Source organism: Scyliorhinus canicula, chromosome 1 (genome assembly GCF_902713615.1).
Source record: "Scyliorhinus canicula chromosome 1, sScyCan1.1, whole genome shotgun sequence".
Taxonomy (NCBI): Eukaryota; Metazoa; Chordata; class Chondrichthyes; order Carcharhiniformes; family Scyliorhinidae; genus Scyliorhinus; species Scyliorhinus canicula.
Window position 1 is genome coordinate 224,358,431 of NC_052146.1, and position 16,255 is coordinate 224,374,685.

The 16,255-nt window shown below is 52.5% G+C and overlaps 1 protein-coding gene across 2 annotated transcripts in view; it reads right to left on the reverse strand.

The window, feature by feature from the left end:
- tiam2a (TIAM Rac1 associated GEF 2a) overlaps window positions 1-16,255 on the reverse strand; it is a 461,217-nt gene that overhangs the window by 239,085 nt on the left and 205,877 nt on the right. For both annotated transcript variants that reach the window (XM_038808441.1, XM_038808437.1), the window contains one exon: window positions 12,356-12,541. In XM_038808441.1, the coding sequence (XP_038664369.1) occupies window positions 12,356-12,541 (186 nt within the window). The remainder of the gene's footprint in view (window positions 1-12,355; window positions 12,542-16,255) is intronic.

The window sequence follows — 16,255 nt, forward strand, 5'->3', positions numbered from 1 at the left end:
AGGCGTGGGCCTTTGTACAGGAAGAGAAACTGGACTCGAATTAGACCCAGGGGATACTTGGCGGCCGTAGCCGCTCGGGTACTTTCAGCTGAATTCTCTGTTTGGATTTTGAACTCTTGCTGTGGTTTTTCTTCTGATGTTTTTTCCCCCTTTGCCAACTTCCCTTAGTTATTGTTATTGTGGTTATTCATGGTTATTTATGGTTATTTATGCTGTTTGGTAGAGGGCGACTGTTAAGTACATCGTTATTTGTTATTTATCTGTTATTTATAATGTTAAGTTGGGGAGGTGGGACGGGGGGGGAGAGCAGATCGGGGATATGGGCCCCTAGGGGGGGTTCTTTTACAGGCATGGACTGGGACGGGGGTGGAGCTGAAGATGGCGGGGTGGGGTGTGGCAGGGCGAAAGCGCGGGCTTTCCTCTGTTTTCCCGCGCGTGGGGCAGAGGAGGGGGGAGGGGAGGAGTGCGGGGCGTGGCTAGCAATGGCGACCTTTCCCGCGCTGGAGCGGGGCCAGGGAGGAGTGGCAAGGGGGGGGAGGCCCCCCCCCCGAGCCGGGGGGAGTCGGAGTGTGGCAGGAGCAGCCGGGTCAGCGTGAACAAGCTGACTTACGGGAGTACGATGGAGGGTACATCGCGGCTAGGAGGGGTCCTAGCCTGGGGGGGGGGGGGGGGGGGGTTAGGGAGGGACACCGGGTTGCTGCTGAAAAGACCAGAAACGGGAAGTGGAGGACTGGAGAGGTGGGGGAAGGGGGACATCGCCATGGGGAGCGGGTCAGAAGGGGAGGGTCGACCCGGGGCGAGCAGGGAACAGGACATGGCTAATCGGCAGGGGAAGGGGGCGGGTCGTCCCGCGACCCGGCTGATCACTTGGAACGTGAGGGGGTTGAATGGGCCGGTCAAGAGATCAAGGGTATTCTCACACCTGAAGGGACTGAAGGCTGATGTAGCAATGTTACAGGAGACCCATTTGAAGGTAGTGGACCAGGTTCGCCTGAGAAGGGGGTGGGTGGGACAGGTGTTCCACTCTGGATTGGACGCAAAGAACCGGGGGGTGGCGATTCTGGTGGGAAAGAGGGTGTCATTCGTGGCGGAGGAGGTGGTGGCGGATAAGGAGGGTAGGTATGTGATGGTGAAGGGTAAGCTGCAGGGGGAGAAAGTGGTGATGGTCAACGTATATGCCCCGAACTGGGATGACGCGGGTTTTATGAGGCGCCTATTGGGCCTCATTCCGGGACTGGAGGCAGGGGGCTTGATCATGGGGGGGGACTTTAACACAGTGCTGGACCCCGGGCTAGACAGATCGAGCTCAAGGACCAATAGGAGGCCGGCAGCGGCAGAAGTGCTGAGGGGGTACATGGAGCAGATGGGAGGAGTAGACCCATGGAGGTTTGGTAGGCCGAGGGCGAGGGAGTATTCCTTTTTCTCCCACGTCCATAGAGTGTACTCCAGAATCGATTTCTTCGTGTTGAGCAGGGGGCTGATCCCGAGGGTACGGGAAGCTGAGTACTCGGCCATTGCGATCTCTGATCATGCACCGCATTGGGTGGATGTGGAAATGGGGGAGGCGCGGGACCAGCGCCCGCTGTGGCGGCTGGATGTGGGGCTGTTAGCGGACGACGAGGTGTGTAAAAGGGTCCGGAAGAGCATTGAGAGCTATCTGGACTTGAATGACACGGGTGAGGTGCAGGTGGGGATGGTCTGGGAGGCCCTGAAGGCAGTGATCAGGGGAGAGCTGATCTCCATAAGGGCGCACAGAGAAAGAAAGGAGAGGCAGGAGAGGGAGAGGCTGGTGGGGGAGCTATTGGAAGTGGATAGGAGATATGCGGAGGCACCAGAGGAGGGGCTGCTGGGAGAACGGCGCAGCCTGCAGGTCAAGTTCGACCTGCTGACCACCAGGAAGGCAGAGACGCAGTGGAGAAGGGCACAGGGTCTATGAGTATGGGGAAAAGGCGAGCAGGATGCTGGCACACCAGCTTTGCAAACGAGATGCGGCTAGGGAGATTGGGGGAGTGAAGGAGAGGGGCGGGAAGGTAGTGCAGAAGGGGCAAGAAGTGAACGGGGTCTTCAGGGATTTTTACAAGGAGTTGTATCGGTCTGAGCCGCAGACGAGGAGAGGGGGAATGGAGGACTTCCTAAACAAATTGAGGTTCCCAAGGGTCCAGGAGGGGCTGGTAGAAGGGCTGGGGGCGCCAATAGGGCTAGAGGAGCTAGTCAAGGGAATAGGTCAGATGCAAGCGGGGAAGGCGCCGGGGCCAGATGGGTTCCCGGTGGAATTCTATAAGAAAAATGTGGACTTGGTGGGACCGGTACTGGTACGAGCCTTTAATGAGGCGCGAGAGGGGGGGGTTCTGCCCCCGACAATGTCGCAGGCTCTGATCTCCCTGATATTGAAGCGGGATAAAGACCCCGTGCAGTGCGGGTCCTACAGGCCTATCTCGCTTCTGAACGTGGATGCCAAGTTGCTGGCAAAGATCCTGGCAGCTAGAATAGAGGATTGTGTGCCAGGGGTAATCCATGAGGACCAGACGGGGTTCGTGAAGGGGCGGCAGCTCAACACGAACGTGCGGAGATTGCTGAATGTAATTATGATGCCGGCAGTGGAGGGGGAGGCTGAGATAGTGGTAGCGCTGGACGCGGAGAAGGCATTCGATAGGGTGGAGTGGGAGTACCTGTGGGAGACGTTGGAACGGTTTGGGTTTGGGGAAGGGTTTATTAAGTGGGTGAAGTTGCTCTACTCGGCCCCGACGGCGAGTGTAGTGACAAACGGGAGGAGGTCGGAGTATTTCGGGCTCCACCGAGGGACCAGGCAGGGATGTCCCCTATCCCCCCTACTTTTCGCACTGGCGATTGAACCGTTGGCGATGGCACTGAGGGGTTCAGGGGGGTGGAGAGGACTGACTAGGGTAGGGGAGGAACATCGAGTATCGCTGTATGCGGATGATCTACTGCTGTACGTGGCAGACCCAGAAGGGGGAATGCCGGAGATAATGGAACTATTAGCAGAGTTTGGGGACTTTTCGGGGTACAAACTAAATTTGGGCAAAAGCGAGGTTTTTGTGATACACCCGGGGGACCAGGGAGAGGGTATTGGGAGACTCCCCTTCAAGCGAGCAGGAAAGAGCTTTAGGTACTTAGGGGTGCAGGTGGCAAGGAACTGGGGGACCCTCCACAAGTTGAACTTTTCCAGGCTGGTGGAACAGATGGAGGAGGAATTTAAGAGGTGGGACATGGTACCGTTGTCGCTGGCGGGGAGGGTGCAGTCAATCAAAATGACGGTCCTCCCAAGGTTCTTGTTTTTATTTCAGTGCTTGCCCATCTTCCTCCCTAGGGCCTTCTTCAAAAAGGTGACGAGTAGCATCATGAGCTACGTGTGGGCGCATGGCACCCCAAGGGTGAGGAGGGTCTTTTTGGAGCGGAGTAGGGACAGTGGAGGGCTGGCACTGCCCAATCTCTCGGGGTACTACTGGGCGGCAAATGTGTCAATGGTGCGCAAGTGGATGATGGAAGGGGAGGGGGCAGCTTGGAAACGAATGGAGAGGGCGTCCTGTGGCAACACAAGCCTGGGGGCCCTAGTAACGGCACCATGGCCGCTCCCCCCCACGAGGTACACCACGAGCCCGGTGGTGGCGGCCACCCTCAAGATATGGGGGCAGTGGAGGCGACATAGGGGGGAAATGGGAGGTCTGTTGGCGGCGCCAATAAGAGGAAACCATAGATTCATCCCGGGGAACATCGACGGGGGATTTCAGAGCTGGTACAGGGTGGGCATACGGCAGCTGAAGGACCTGTTTATAGAGGGGAGGTTTGCGAGCCTGGGAGGGCTGGAGGAGAAGTTTGAGCTCCCCCCGGGAAACATGTTCAGATATTTACAAGTGAAGGCATTTGCTAGGCGGCAGGTGGAGGGGTTTCCCCTGCTCCCCAGTAAGGGGGCGAGTGATAGGGTGCTCTCGGGGGTCTGGGTCGGAGGGGGGAAGATATCAGACATCTACAAGATAATGCAGGAGGCGGAAGCAGCATCAGGGGAGGAGCTGAAAGCCAAGTGGGAAGGGGAGCTGGGAGAGCAGATAGAAGACGGGACGTGGGCGGATGCACTGGAGAAGGTCAACTCTTCCTCCTCGTGTGCGAGACTGAGCCTCATTCAATTTAAGGTGCTGCATAGAGCTCACATGACGGGGACAAGGATGAGCCGGTTCTTTGGGGGTGAGGACAGGTGTGTCAGATGTCTGGGAAGCCCAGCGAACCATGTGCATATGTTCTGGGCATGTCCGGTGCTGGAAGGGTTCTGGAAGGGGGTGGCAAGGACGGTGTCGAAGGTGGTGGGGTCCAGGGTCAAACCAGGATGGGGGCTTGCGATCTTTGGGGTCGGGGGTAGAACCGGGGGTACAGGAGGCTAGGGAGGCCGGAATACTGGCCTTTGCGTCCCTAGTGGCTCGACGAAGGATATTAATTCAATGGAAGGACGCGAGGCCTCCAAGCGTTGAAACTTGGATTAACGATATGGCTAGCTATATTCAGCTAGAAAGGATCAAATTTGCCCTGAGAGGGTCGGTACAGGGATTCGCCAGGCGGTGGCAACCTTTCCTTGACTTTTTAGATCAGAGATAGACGTTCGGGGTCGTGGCAGCAGCAACCCGGGGGGGGGGGGGGGGGGGGGGGCAGCAAGGGTCGTGGGGGGACATGCACGACTGTAACGCGGGCAAGTCTGCTCGCTGCTCATGTCTGAAACTGTAGGCTGCCTTGTTTGTTAAGGTTGCCTGGGGGGGGGGGGGGGGGGGGGGGGAGGAGGACTGGTGCGCGCGAGAGGGCGGGCGAGGGAGGGACATTTGCCTAGAGGGATTGTGTTGTAAATAATTTAAAAATTAGTAGGGGTAAATGTCTGTATGGAAAAACTCTTTCAATAAAAATTATTTAAAAAAAAAAGGAATAGAAAAGGCAATCAATTAACTCATTAAAAAGTGCACTTGATTGAAAACATTGAAGATTAATAGGATGAACAGATCTGGAAATACAATTTAAGACACAATGAGGGCAGCACGGTAGCATAGTGGTTAGCATAAATGCTTCACAGCTCCAGGGTCCCAGGTTCGGTTCCCGGCTGGGTTACTGTCTGTGCGGAGTCTGCACGTCCTCCCCGTGTGTGCGTGGGTTTCCTCCGGGTGCTCCGGTTTCCTCCCACAGTCCAAAGATGTGCGGGTTAGGTGGATTGGCCATGCTAAATTGCCCGTAGTGTCCTAAAAAGTAAGGTTAAGGGGGGGGGAGGGTGTTGGGTTACGGGTATAGGGTGGATAGGTGGGTTTGAGTAGGGTGATCATTGCTCGGCACAACATCGAGGGCCGAAGGGCCTGTTCTGTGCTGTACTGTTCTATGTTCTATGTTCTATGATCACTTGAGCTGAATTTCAGCTTGGGGACAAGGGAGAAAATTCACATGGCTTTGCTGATGGTGATGCAACTCCTTCAGTAGATTGTTGATACACATGGTGGCATGAAATGTAAATGCAAGAATTAAATTGGATGAACGCTGCTGCTCTTTTTGGGAGAGACTTTCTATAATCTAAGAATATCTCAGTTTGTGATAACAATTGCACACAAAGACTCGAGACATGTACAATCGAGGCTTTATTGCTGTGTGATGCTATTCCTCCGGCGGCAGCTGTAGAATAGGATCTCAGTGACTCACACGCATATTTATACACCAGCTCCCTGTGGGCGGAGCTAGCCAGCAGGGGCTTACCGGAGGAACCTGTATTACAGGTACAGCATACATCCCCCTACTGCAGTACACATAACTACAGAGGTTATATCACCACATTCACCCCCTGTAAAAAATGAGTCCGGCGGCGGTGACGTGTAACTATAATACAAAGGATGATCTATTTACAAAAGGGTTCAAATAAAGAAAACCAAGAGTCCATCCGGTTAGCAGGTTACAGGTTGAGCCGAATCGGCGGTCGAACGTTCCGCTGTGATCGGCGTAGCTGTGGTGGCGACATCGGCACAGGCAGTGATGGCAACGATGGTGCAGGTGCTGGCGGTGTTGGTGCTGGCTGCTGGTGGGATGACTCCGAGAGCGAGCCAAAATCTTCCGTGTCCTCCAGTGTGGGCAGGGGGACGAGGGATGGACCTGGTGGGGACGAATACAGGGGCGCCGGGGAAAAGGAGGGTGGCGCGGGGGGGAAAGGGGCATGGACATGGGATCGGCACCTGAGGGAGCCAGGTCCCGGAGCGAGACTGTGTCCTGGCGGCCGTCGGAGAACTCCACGTAGGCATACTGAGGGTTGGTGTGGAGTAGGCGTACTTTGTCCACCAGGGGTTCCGCCTTGTGGTGTTGGACATGCCTACGGAGAAGGACTGGGCCCGGAGTCGTGAGCCAAGTCGGGAGCGACACCCCGGATATAGACTTCCTAGGGAAGGCAAAAACACGTTCATGGGGTGTACTGTTAGTTGCGGTACACAGTAGCGACCGAATGGAATGGAGCGCGTCAGGGAGGACCTGCTGCCAGCGAGCGGCTGGGAGGTTCCTGGACCGTAGGGCCAGCTGGACGGCCCTCCATACCGTCCCGTTCTCCCTCTCTACCTGCCCGTTTCCCCGGGGGTTGTAGCTGGTCGTCCTGCTGGAGGCGATACCCCTGCTGAGCAGGAACTGACGCAGCTCATCACTCATGAACGAGGATCCCCTGTCACTGTGGATGTAGTCGGGGAAACCGAACAGAGCGAAAATGGAATCCAGGGCCTTGATGACGGTGGCAGACGTCATATCCGGGCATGGGATGGCGAAGGGGAACCTAGAAAATTAATCGACCACACTAAGGATGTGGGTGTTGCGGTCGGTGGAGGGGAGGGGCCATTTGAATTCCACGCTGAGGCGTTCAAAGGGGCGGGACGCTTTCACCAGGCGCGCGCGGTCTGGCCGGTAGAAGTGCGGCTTGCACTCCGCACAGACCTGGCAGTCTCTGGTGACTGTCCGTACTTCCTCGATGGAGTAGGGCAGATTGCGGGCTTTGATTAGATGGTACAAGCGAGTGACCCCCGGATGGCAAAGGCTCTCGTGCAAGGCACGGAACTGGTTCACTTGTGCGCTGGCACATGTATCCCGGGAGAGGGCGTCTGGGGACTCGTTGAGCTTGCCGGGGCGATACAAGATCTCGTAGTTAAAGGTGGAGAGCTCGATTCTCCACCGCAAGATTTTGTCATTCTTGATCTTGCCCCGCTGCGTGTTGTTGAACATAAAGGCTACCGACCATTGGTCAGTGAGGAGAGTGAATTTCCTGCCGGCCAGGTAATGCCTCCAGTGCCGTGCCGCTTCAACGATTGCCTGGGCCTCCTTTTCAACAGAGGAATGTCGAATTTCAGACGCATGGAGGGTGCGTGAAAAGAATGCCACGGGTCTGCCTGCCTGATTCAGCGTGGCGGCAAGGGCGACATCTGAAGGGTTGCTTTCTACTTGAAAAGACAGTGTCTCATCTACTGCGTGCATCCCGACCTTGGCTATGTCAGATCGAATGCGGGCGAAGGCCTGTTGTGCCTCGGCCGTGGGGGAAAAATGTGTGGACTGGATAAGTGGGCGGGCCTTGTCTGCGTATTGCGGAACCCACTGGGCGTAATAAGAAAAGAACCCCAGGCAGCGTTTGAGGGCTTTGGGGCAGTGGAAGCTCCATGAGGGGCGCATGCGGTCGGGGTCGGGCCCCAGTAGTCCGTTTTGGACTACGTAGCAGAGGATGGCTAAGCGGTCTGTGCGGAACACGCACTTCTCCTTGTTGTACGTGAGATTAAGGAGAGATGCGGTGTGGAGGAATTTAGAAAGGTTGGCGTCATGGTCCTGCTGGTCATGGCCACAGATGGTGACATTGTCGAGGTACTGGTAGGTGGCCTGCAGTCCGTACCGGTCAACCATTCGGTCCATTTCTCGTTGAAATACCGAGACTCCATTCGTGACGCCGAAGGGAACCCTAAGAAATTGGTACAGACGACCGTCTGCCTTGAAGGCAGTGTAGGGACGGTCCGATTTACGGATGGGGAGCTGGTGGTAGGCGGATTTCAGGTCAATAGAAGACCCGGTACTGTGCAATCTGATTGACCATATCAGATACGGGGGAGAGGGTACGCGTCGAGCTGCGTGTATCAATTGATGGTCTGGCTGTAGTCCACGACCATCCTGTGCTTCTCCCCGGTCTTAACCACTACCACCTGGGCTCTCCAAGGGCTGTTGCTGGCCTCGATGATATCCTCCCGAAGCAGCCGCTGGACTTCGGACCTGATGAAGGCCTTGTCCTGGGTGCTGTACTGTCTGCTCCTGGTGGCGACGGGCTTGCAATCTGCGGTCAGATTGGCAAAGAGGGAGGGAGGCTCGACCTTAAGGGTCGTGAGGCCGCAAACAGTGAGGGGAGGTAGGGGTCCGCCGAATTTGAGGGTGAGGCTCTGGAGATTGCTTTGGAAATCCAGGCCTAGTAAGAGTGACGTGCAGAGTTTGGGGAGAATGTACAGATGGAAACGGTCGAATTCCATACCCTGTACAGTAAGTTTAACCAGGCAGAAACCCCAGATCGGGACAGAGTGGGAACCGGAGGCTAGGGAGATCTGCCGGTTGGCGGGATGGACCGCAAGGGAATAGCACCTTACCGTGTCCGGGTGGACGAAGCTCTCGGTGCTCCCGGAGTCGATGAGGCAGGAGGTCACGTGGCCGTTGACAAGCACCGTTGTGGAAGAGGGTGCCAGGTTGCGAGGACACGACTGGTCGAGCATAACGGAGGCGAGTAGCGGGCGATCGGCAGTCGAGTCTGATGCGTCCGACGAGTAGCGGTAGCAACCCGTGTCCCGTGGCCCCGTCCTGGGGGAGGACAAAATGTCGGCGTCTGGAGTACCTGTGTGGGAGAAGATGGCGGCGCCCATGGAGCCCACGTTGTGGGGTCGGGACAAGATGGCGGCACCCATGGAACGCACATGGCGGTGGGGGATGAAGATGGCGGCGCCCATGGAGCGCACGTGGCGGGGCTGCAAAAGATGGTGGCGCCCACTGGTCGCATGTGGGGTCGGAGGAAGCGGACAGCAGGGCCCATTGTGCGATCGGCTAAAGCGAGGGGGAGAACGGGGGCGCGATAGCGGCAACCGTCCGGGACTGACACACAGCTGCAAAGTGGCCTTTCTTGCCACAAGCTTTGCAGGTCGCGGTGCGGGCCGGGCACCGTTGGCGGGGGTGCTTCTGCTGACCGCAGAAGTAACAGTGGGGACCCCCAGGGAGCACGGTGCGGCGGGCAGCGCAGGAATAGTGCGCGGGGGCGGCTGCTGGCGGGGGGGGCCGTTTGCAGGGTCCACGAGGGGTAGGACGGGTGGGCCTGGGGGGCCGTTTGCGGGGTCCACGAAGGGTAGGGCGGGTGGGCCGAGTGGCGAGCGGAGTAAGATCGCGCACTACGGGATGCGGCCATCATTGAAAGTGCCAGAGTCTTTGTGGCCGCGAGGTCGAGGGCAGCCCCTTCCAGCAGTCGTTGCCGGATGGGGTCCAATGCAATGCCTGTAACAAGGGCATCGCGCATGAGTAAATCAGAGTGTTCTGTGGCTGTGAGGGCCCGGTAGTCGCAGTCTCGTACCAGAGGTATAAGGGCCCTACAGAAGTCCTCAATCGACTCACCCGGCTGCTGGACGCGAGTAGAGAGTTGATGTCTCGCAAACAGGGTGTTCGCCGACTGTGCATAGTTCTCCTTGAGCATTTCCATAGCTCTGGCGTAGTCAGGCGCATCTCGAATTAGCGGAAAGACACTGGAGCTAGGTCTTCAGTACAGGAATTTTCTTTTTTGAGCCTCCGTCAGGGGAGGGTCCGCTGAAGAGATGTAGGCCACTGCAAGCCAGTGAACGAAGTCTTTCCTGGCATGAGGCGACTGCGGATCCAGCTGCAGACGGTCAGGCTTGATCCTGATGTCCATGGTGTAAGGAAAATCACACAGCAATAAATTGTGGTGCTAACAATTGCACACAAAGACTCGAGACATGTACAATCGAGGCTTTATTGCTGTGTGATGCTATTCCTCCGGCGGCAGCTGTAGAATAGGATCTCAGTGTCTCTCACACATATTTATACACCAGCTCCCTGTGGGCGGAGCTAGCCAGCAGGGGCTTACCGGAGGAACCTGTATTACAGGTACGGCCATACATCCCCCTACTGCACGTACACATATCTACAGTGGTTATATCACCACATCCATATAAAGTGCAACGGTTAGAATGACTTTAGTGGCAAAGACTCAGTTCTTGCTAAAATGTACTTATTTAATAGGCTCTGAGAAATGGTTCCTCAGTCACAAATGGAAAGGTTTTCATTTTGTCTACTGATATGGAGGAAGAATATGATGAATTTCCAGTTATTTTGATTAGTTCTCCATGGCCTGATTGCACAAGTGGTGTAGTGAAAATGTTTTTCATTTTATGACTCATTTTATACATTATTCCAGCAATCAATGATTACACCAATTATTTGTCAGCTCATAAGAGGAAATAAAACATGGAGAGGACATCACAAAAAACTGCTTTGCAAAGCAGCAGTCTTCCATACACATGGTTATCTTTCACTGCCATCGAAATTTCTGTATAACTTTGGTATTCTTCACACACTTAGATCACAGGTAAGAGAACTAAAAGATGCATTTATTAAGCATGATGATCTCCTTCATGAGGCAAAGTTGGGCTTTCTTGCATTTGACCAGGACTAGCATGATCTACATTGAAAAAGGAATGTACATTTTAATTGCCTTATTTCTATCACTTTATTTTGCCACGATGTGGAGATTCCGGACTGGGGTGAGCACAGTAAGAAGTCTTACAACACCAGGTTAAAGTCCAACAGGCTTGTTTCAAATCACTAGCTTTCGGAGCACTGCTTCTTCCTCAGGTGAATGAAGAGATAGGTTCCAGAAACAAAGTCAAAGATGCAAGACGATACTTTGAATGCGAACATTTGCAGGTAATTAAGTCTTTCCAGATCCAGAGAAAGGGGTAATCCCAGGTTAAGGACGTGTGAATTATCTCAAACCAGGACAGTTGGTAGGATTTCGCAAGCCCAGACCAGGTGGGCTTCATTCATTCTGGGCTACATTCACCCCCTCCATCTGGCCTGGGCTTGCGAAATCCTACTAACTGCCCTGGCTTGAGACAATTCACACCTCTTTAACCTGGGATTACCCCTCCCTCTGGATCTGTAAAGACTTAATTACCTGTAAATGCTCGCATTCAAAGTATCGTCTTGCATCTTTGACTTTGTCTGTTGTTTCTGGAACCTACCGCTTCATTCACCTGAGGAGCCATGATGTGGAGATGCCGGCGTTGGACTGGGGTGAGCACAGTAAGAAGTCTTAGAACACCAGGTTAAAGTCCAACAGGTTTGTTTCAAACACTAGCTTTCGGAGCCCTGCTCCTATCTCAGGTGAATGAAAAGGTAGGAGCAGGGCTCCGAAAGCTGGTGTTTGAAACAAACCTGTTGGAGTTTAACCTGGTATTCTAAGACTTCAGGGGCAGCACGGTAGCATGGTGGTTAGCATAAATGCTTCACAGCTCCAGGGTCCCAGGTTCGATTCTTGGCTGGGTCACTGTCTGTGCGGAGTCTGCACGTCCTCCCCGTGTGTGCGTGGGTTTCCTCCGGGTTCTCCGGTTTCCTCCCACAGTCCAAAGATGTGCGGGTTAGGTGGATTGGCCATGCTAAATTGCCCATAGTGTCCTACAAAAAAAAGTAAGGTTAAGTGGGGGGTTGTTGGGTTACGGGTATAGGGTGGATACGTGGGTTTGAGTAGGGTGATCATGGCTCGGCACAACTTCGAGGGCCGAAGGGCCTGTTCTGTGCTGTACTGTTCTATGTTCTATGTTCTTACTTTATTTTGGGTTTTAGGTAGTTGCGAATTGAAAATCAATACTCAAGTCCTGTAGCAATATTAATTTCTGCCGGAACACATAGGCGAAAGATTACTCTTATCTACTCTGCTAATTCGTCAAAGAATTTAATTAGCTTGATGCGATCTTCTCTTTTGAAATCCATACTGACAGCTCTCATGTTCAGTTTCTAGTTTCTATTATGTCTTTCAACAAGGATTCCTTTATCTTTCCTAACAACAGTGTTATGCTATAGTTAAGGTCTATAGTTTCCTGGACATTTTTTCCTCCCTTTTTTGAAATACCTGTCTAGGGATCACATGAGCTGGCCTATGGCACCATTCATTTTTCTATATTTTTTATATCTAGAATTGTTCTCTATGATCACTTAATTTATTAGGTGTCGACCTAAAGTTTTGTGCTGAATGTGAAGAGGGGTACCTGTGGGAGAGGAGAAGAACAGAATAAGTCAATATCCCCATCACAATTTCCCTGTCTATCCTTACCAGAGCATGAAATGAAGAGGCAGAGAAGATGCCCAGCCTGCTAAGTGCCAATTTGGAAGGTCGACTGGCAGCTGCAAGGAGACTCTTGGGGTTGGGTAGCTCACCTCCCTGCAGACTAGCCAGGTAACAGCGCATTCGAAACAGGTCCACATTAAACTTTTCCAGATTATGCTCCCACTGCTGGATCTAGTAATGAAGGCATTAAAAGAAAATTATTTACCACAGTTTTCAATTCATACAGTCTTATGCATTATTTGCAGTTTCTATTTAAAATAATTTCTTCATGAAAAATATACGTTTTACATTGTATGTTATGCCAAGTTCATCACAGTCTCGGTATTCCCCTGCACCATTTCTTGGTACAAATGGTCGGACAACAGGCTCCGTTATCAAAACTGGTCACAAAATTTCAATGGTCATTCGGCATTGTTTAGATCTGAAAAGTAACTCATAAGTTACTTATTGGAATTCATATATCTATACCTCCTGTCAATCAAAAATACGGAACATATCAACACTTTATTTCGGTTAAGTTACTGATGTTCATTTACAATGGATGATTTGCAGAAATAAAATTGGACTAGTGTACATTGTTAACTCTTGCACAGGGTGTGGGTGCCACTGGCAGGGGTAATGTATTTATTGCTCATCCCTAATTGCCACCTTTTTGATCTGCTTCAGATCATATGGTGCAGGTACACCAAAAGTATCTCCTCATCACTTCCACGGGAAGTCGCAAAATGTTTTGCACTCGACAGGGTGCATAGAAATGAATGTTTTGCCACGGTTTTTGTTATTATTTTAATGTCTGCCGGTCTATTTACACAAATCCTCCTTCAGGGGGTGGGCAACCTGATCTCTGGTTCATTGAGTGGAGGGGGGGGGGATTTGTTTGGAAGCAGCACTTTAAGCTGGGGGCCGGCGAGGATGGATGCAAGGTTTTGGGCATGGGATGAGAGGGGGATTAAGGAAATGAAGGATTTGTTTCTAGGGGGAAGGGGGGATGATTCGCCAGCCGAGGGGTTGGGAGAGAGGTATGGTTTGGCACAAGGGGGAGGGTTTAGGTACAGGCAGGTTCTGGACTTTGCAAGAAAGGTTTTCCCGACCTTCCCGATAGCGCTGGCCTCCCCGTTGCTGGAGGTGGTGCTGTCAGCGGGTGGGGTTGGAGAGGGGAGTTGTTTTGCCGATCTACGGAGAATCCTGGAGGAGCATAGGGTGCCTATGGAGGGGATTAAGGCGAAGTGGGAGGAGGAACTGGGGAAGCAGTGGCAGAAGGACTGTGGTGTGAGGTGCTTTGGAGGGGAAATGCCTCGACTTCGAGTGCGAGGTTGGGGCTGATACATCTGAAAGTAGTGTGTAGGGTGCACCTCACAAAATCAACGTTGAGCCGGCTGTTCGAGGGGGTGGAGGATGTCTGTGAGCGGTGTGGGTGGGGCCCCGCAAACTATGTTCATTTGTTTTGGTCCTGCCCGAAGCTGGAATGGTTTTGGAGGACGTGTTTAGTACAATCTCGGGGGTGGATGTGGAACCCGGTGACCTAGAAACCATATTTAGAGTATCGGACCGGCCCGAGTTGTCGGCGTGAGCGGGGGCAGATGCCTTAGCCTTCCCCTCACTGATCGCTCGGAGGCACGTTTTGTTTGGGTGGAGGTCAGCTTCTCGACCCTGTGCCTCGGCATGGCGGGGGTTTCTGACCCTGGAGGAAATGAAGTTCGAGGGATTCTACAATTGTTAAGTTTTGTTCATCGTGTACTTTTGGGAGTTGGTTACCGTTGATTGCTGAGGGGCAAAATTATTGTGAATGTTTTCAGAAGTGTTGATCATGAATAGAAACTCATACCCTTTTTGAGATTAAGTTTGGAGTTGGTTACCGTTGATTGCTGAGGGGTGGGGGGAAGGGGGGTTGCGGTTGGGGGAGTCTTCTGTGTTTAGTTGTAATTTGTATTGCTGGGATTGGGGTTTCTTGGTATGGTGAAAATGATGAAAATTTGTTGAATAAAAATATTTTATAATAATCTTCTCACCAGCCAGGATAAAGCAGCCTGTTTGAGCGGCACCCCATCCACAAATATTCACCCCCTCCATCACTGCCATACAGTGGCAGCAGTGTGTACCATCTACAAGATGTATTGCAGGAACTCACCAAGGCTCCTTAAGCACCTTCCAAACCCATGACCATTACTATCTAAAAAGCCAAAAACAGCATATACATGGGAACCCCACCACCTGGAGGTTCCCCTTCAAGCCATTCATCATCCTGACTTAGAAATATATCCTTCACTGTCTAATTCTCCACCCATTCACAGTTCACATTTGCGGCGTTGCGAGGTGGAAAAATTAGCCCATAGTTGCTTCAGAGCATCAGTAAATACTTATTGCACAACAAATATTACAGAAATATTGGAATAAAATAGTTATAGGCTTTCATGTATTTTTGTCATTTTCCTCCTCAAGGGAGATTGATTCAATCTCAAAAAGGGTACGAGTTTCTTCCCATGATCAACGCTTCTGAAAACATTCACAATAATTTTTCGCACCATGTTCCCTTGACAGTCAGCCATTTTGCTCTCACGCTCATGAAAGTCAGCTCAACAAGGATTCTACCTGTGGGATCTTCCTAGTCAACACTTTATAATTAAAATATTTTGGGACTTTTGGTGACCGGGATGTGCTGAGCAGACGCACATCATGTGGCGCTCCTCCGAAAAACAAGATAATAGGCACTTTTAGCCGAATTTAGACCACAAAAACGGACTAAAACATCCCCTCACCTCAACAATATCAAGTACAACAAGGATGCCAGGAAGCAGCAGTTCGAGAGGCCACAGAGACACCAGAAATGGCGACACGGGAGAGAGCACCTGGCAGTGGGGTCCTGGTGAACATGTGCAGACCCAAATGGGATGACATGGAATTTATAAAGACCATGGTGGAAATCTCCGACACAGACACACACAAAATAATCATGGGGGAGACATTAACTGTGTGCAGGACCCGCTGACAGACAGGTCAAACCCCAAAATGGGGAAAACGGCAAACATGGATAGAGAACTAGGGACATTTATGGAGCAGATAGGGGCAGTGGACCCATGGAAGTTCATGACCTGGGTGAGAAGCAGTTCTCATTTTTTTCACAAGTACAAAGGGTCTATACCTATATTGACTTCTTTGTAGTGGGGAAATTGTGCTTCCAGGGATAGTAAGAGCGCAATACTCTGTGATATTCATCTCTGACCCCGCACCACATTACATGGATGTGAGGTTGGTGACGGGTCGTGCCCCACATGGAGTTTGATGGACTGGACATGTCAGTCATTCGGGATGATAGACGGAGGGGGCTGGAAGCACTGCTAGAACTGGGAGAGGCCACGAAGAGTATCCATGCAGGCGGGGAAGGCTTCAGGATTCAATGGGTTCCCGGCGGACTTTTACAAACGATTTGCGACAGTACTGGCCCCGCACACGAGAGATGTACGCAGACTCGCTAGCAAGGGGCACCTTGCCTCCAATGCCACCATACCACTGATACAACCCACCATATCGCTGAAGACAAAGACCCAACGGACTGCGGATGTGAAAATACTCACAAAAATCCTGATTAAGCGGCTGGAGAACTATGTACCAGAGTTGGTCGCAGAAGACCAGACAGGCTTTGTTAAGGGTAGGCAGCTAACAGCGAACATCAGGTGACTGCAACATGTGATAATGACCCGGATGCTAATGACCCCACCCAGGGAGAGAACACCAGAGGTGGGGCCTACTTGGGCTACAAGTTCAATTGGAGCAAGTGTGAAGTCTTCCCTGTCAACCCGAAAGGGGGAAGGGCAGAGCTGGCGGGACTATCATTCAAACTATCCCAAAGCAAATTCCGCTACCTGGGGATCCAGATTGGCCCTGACG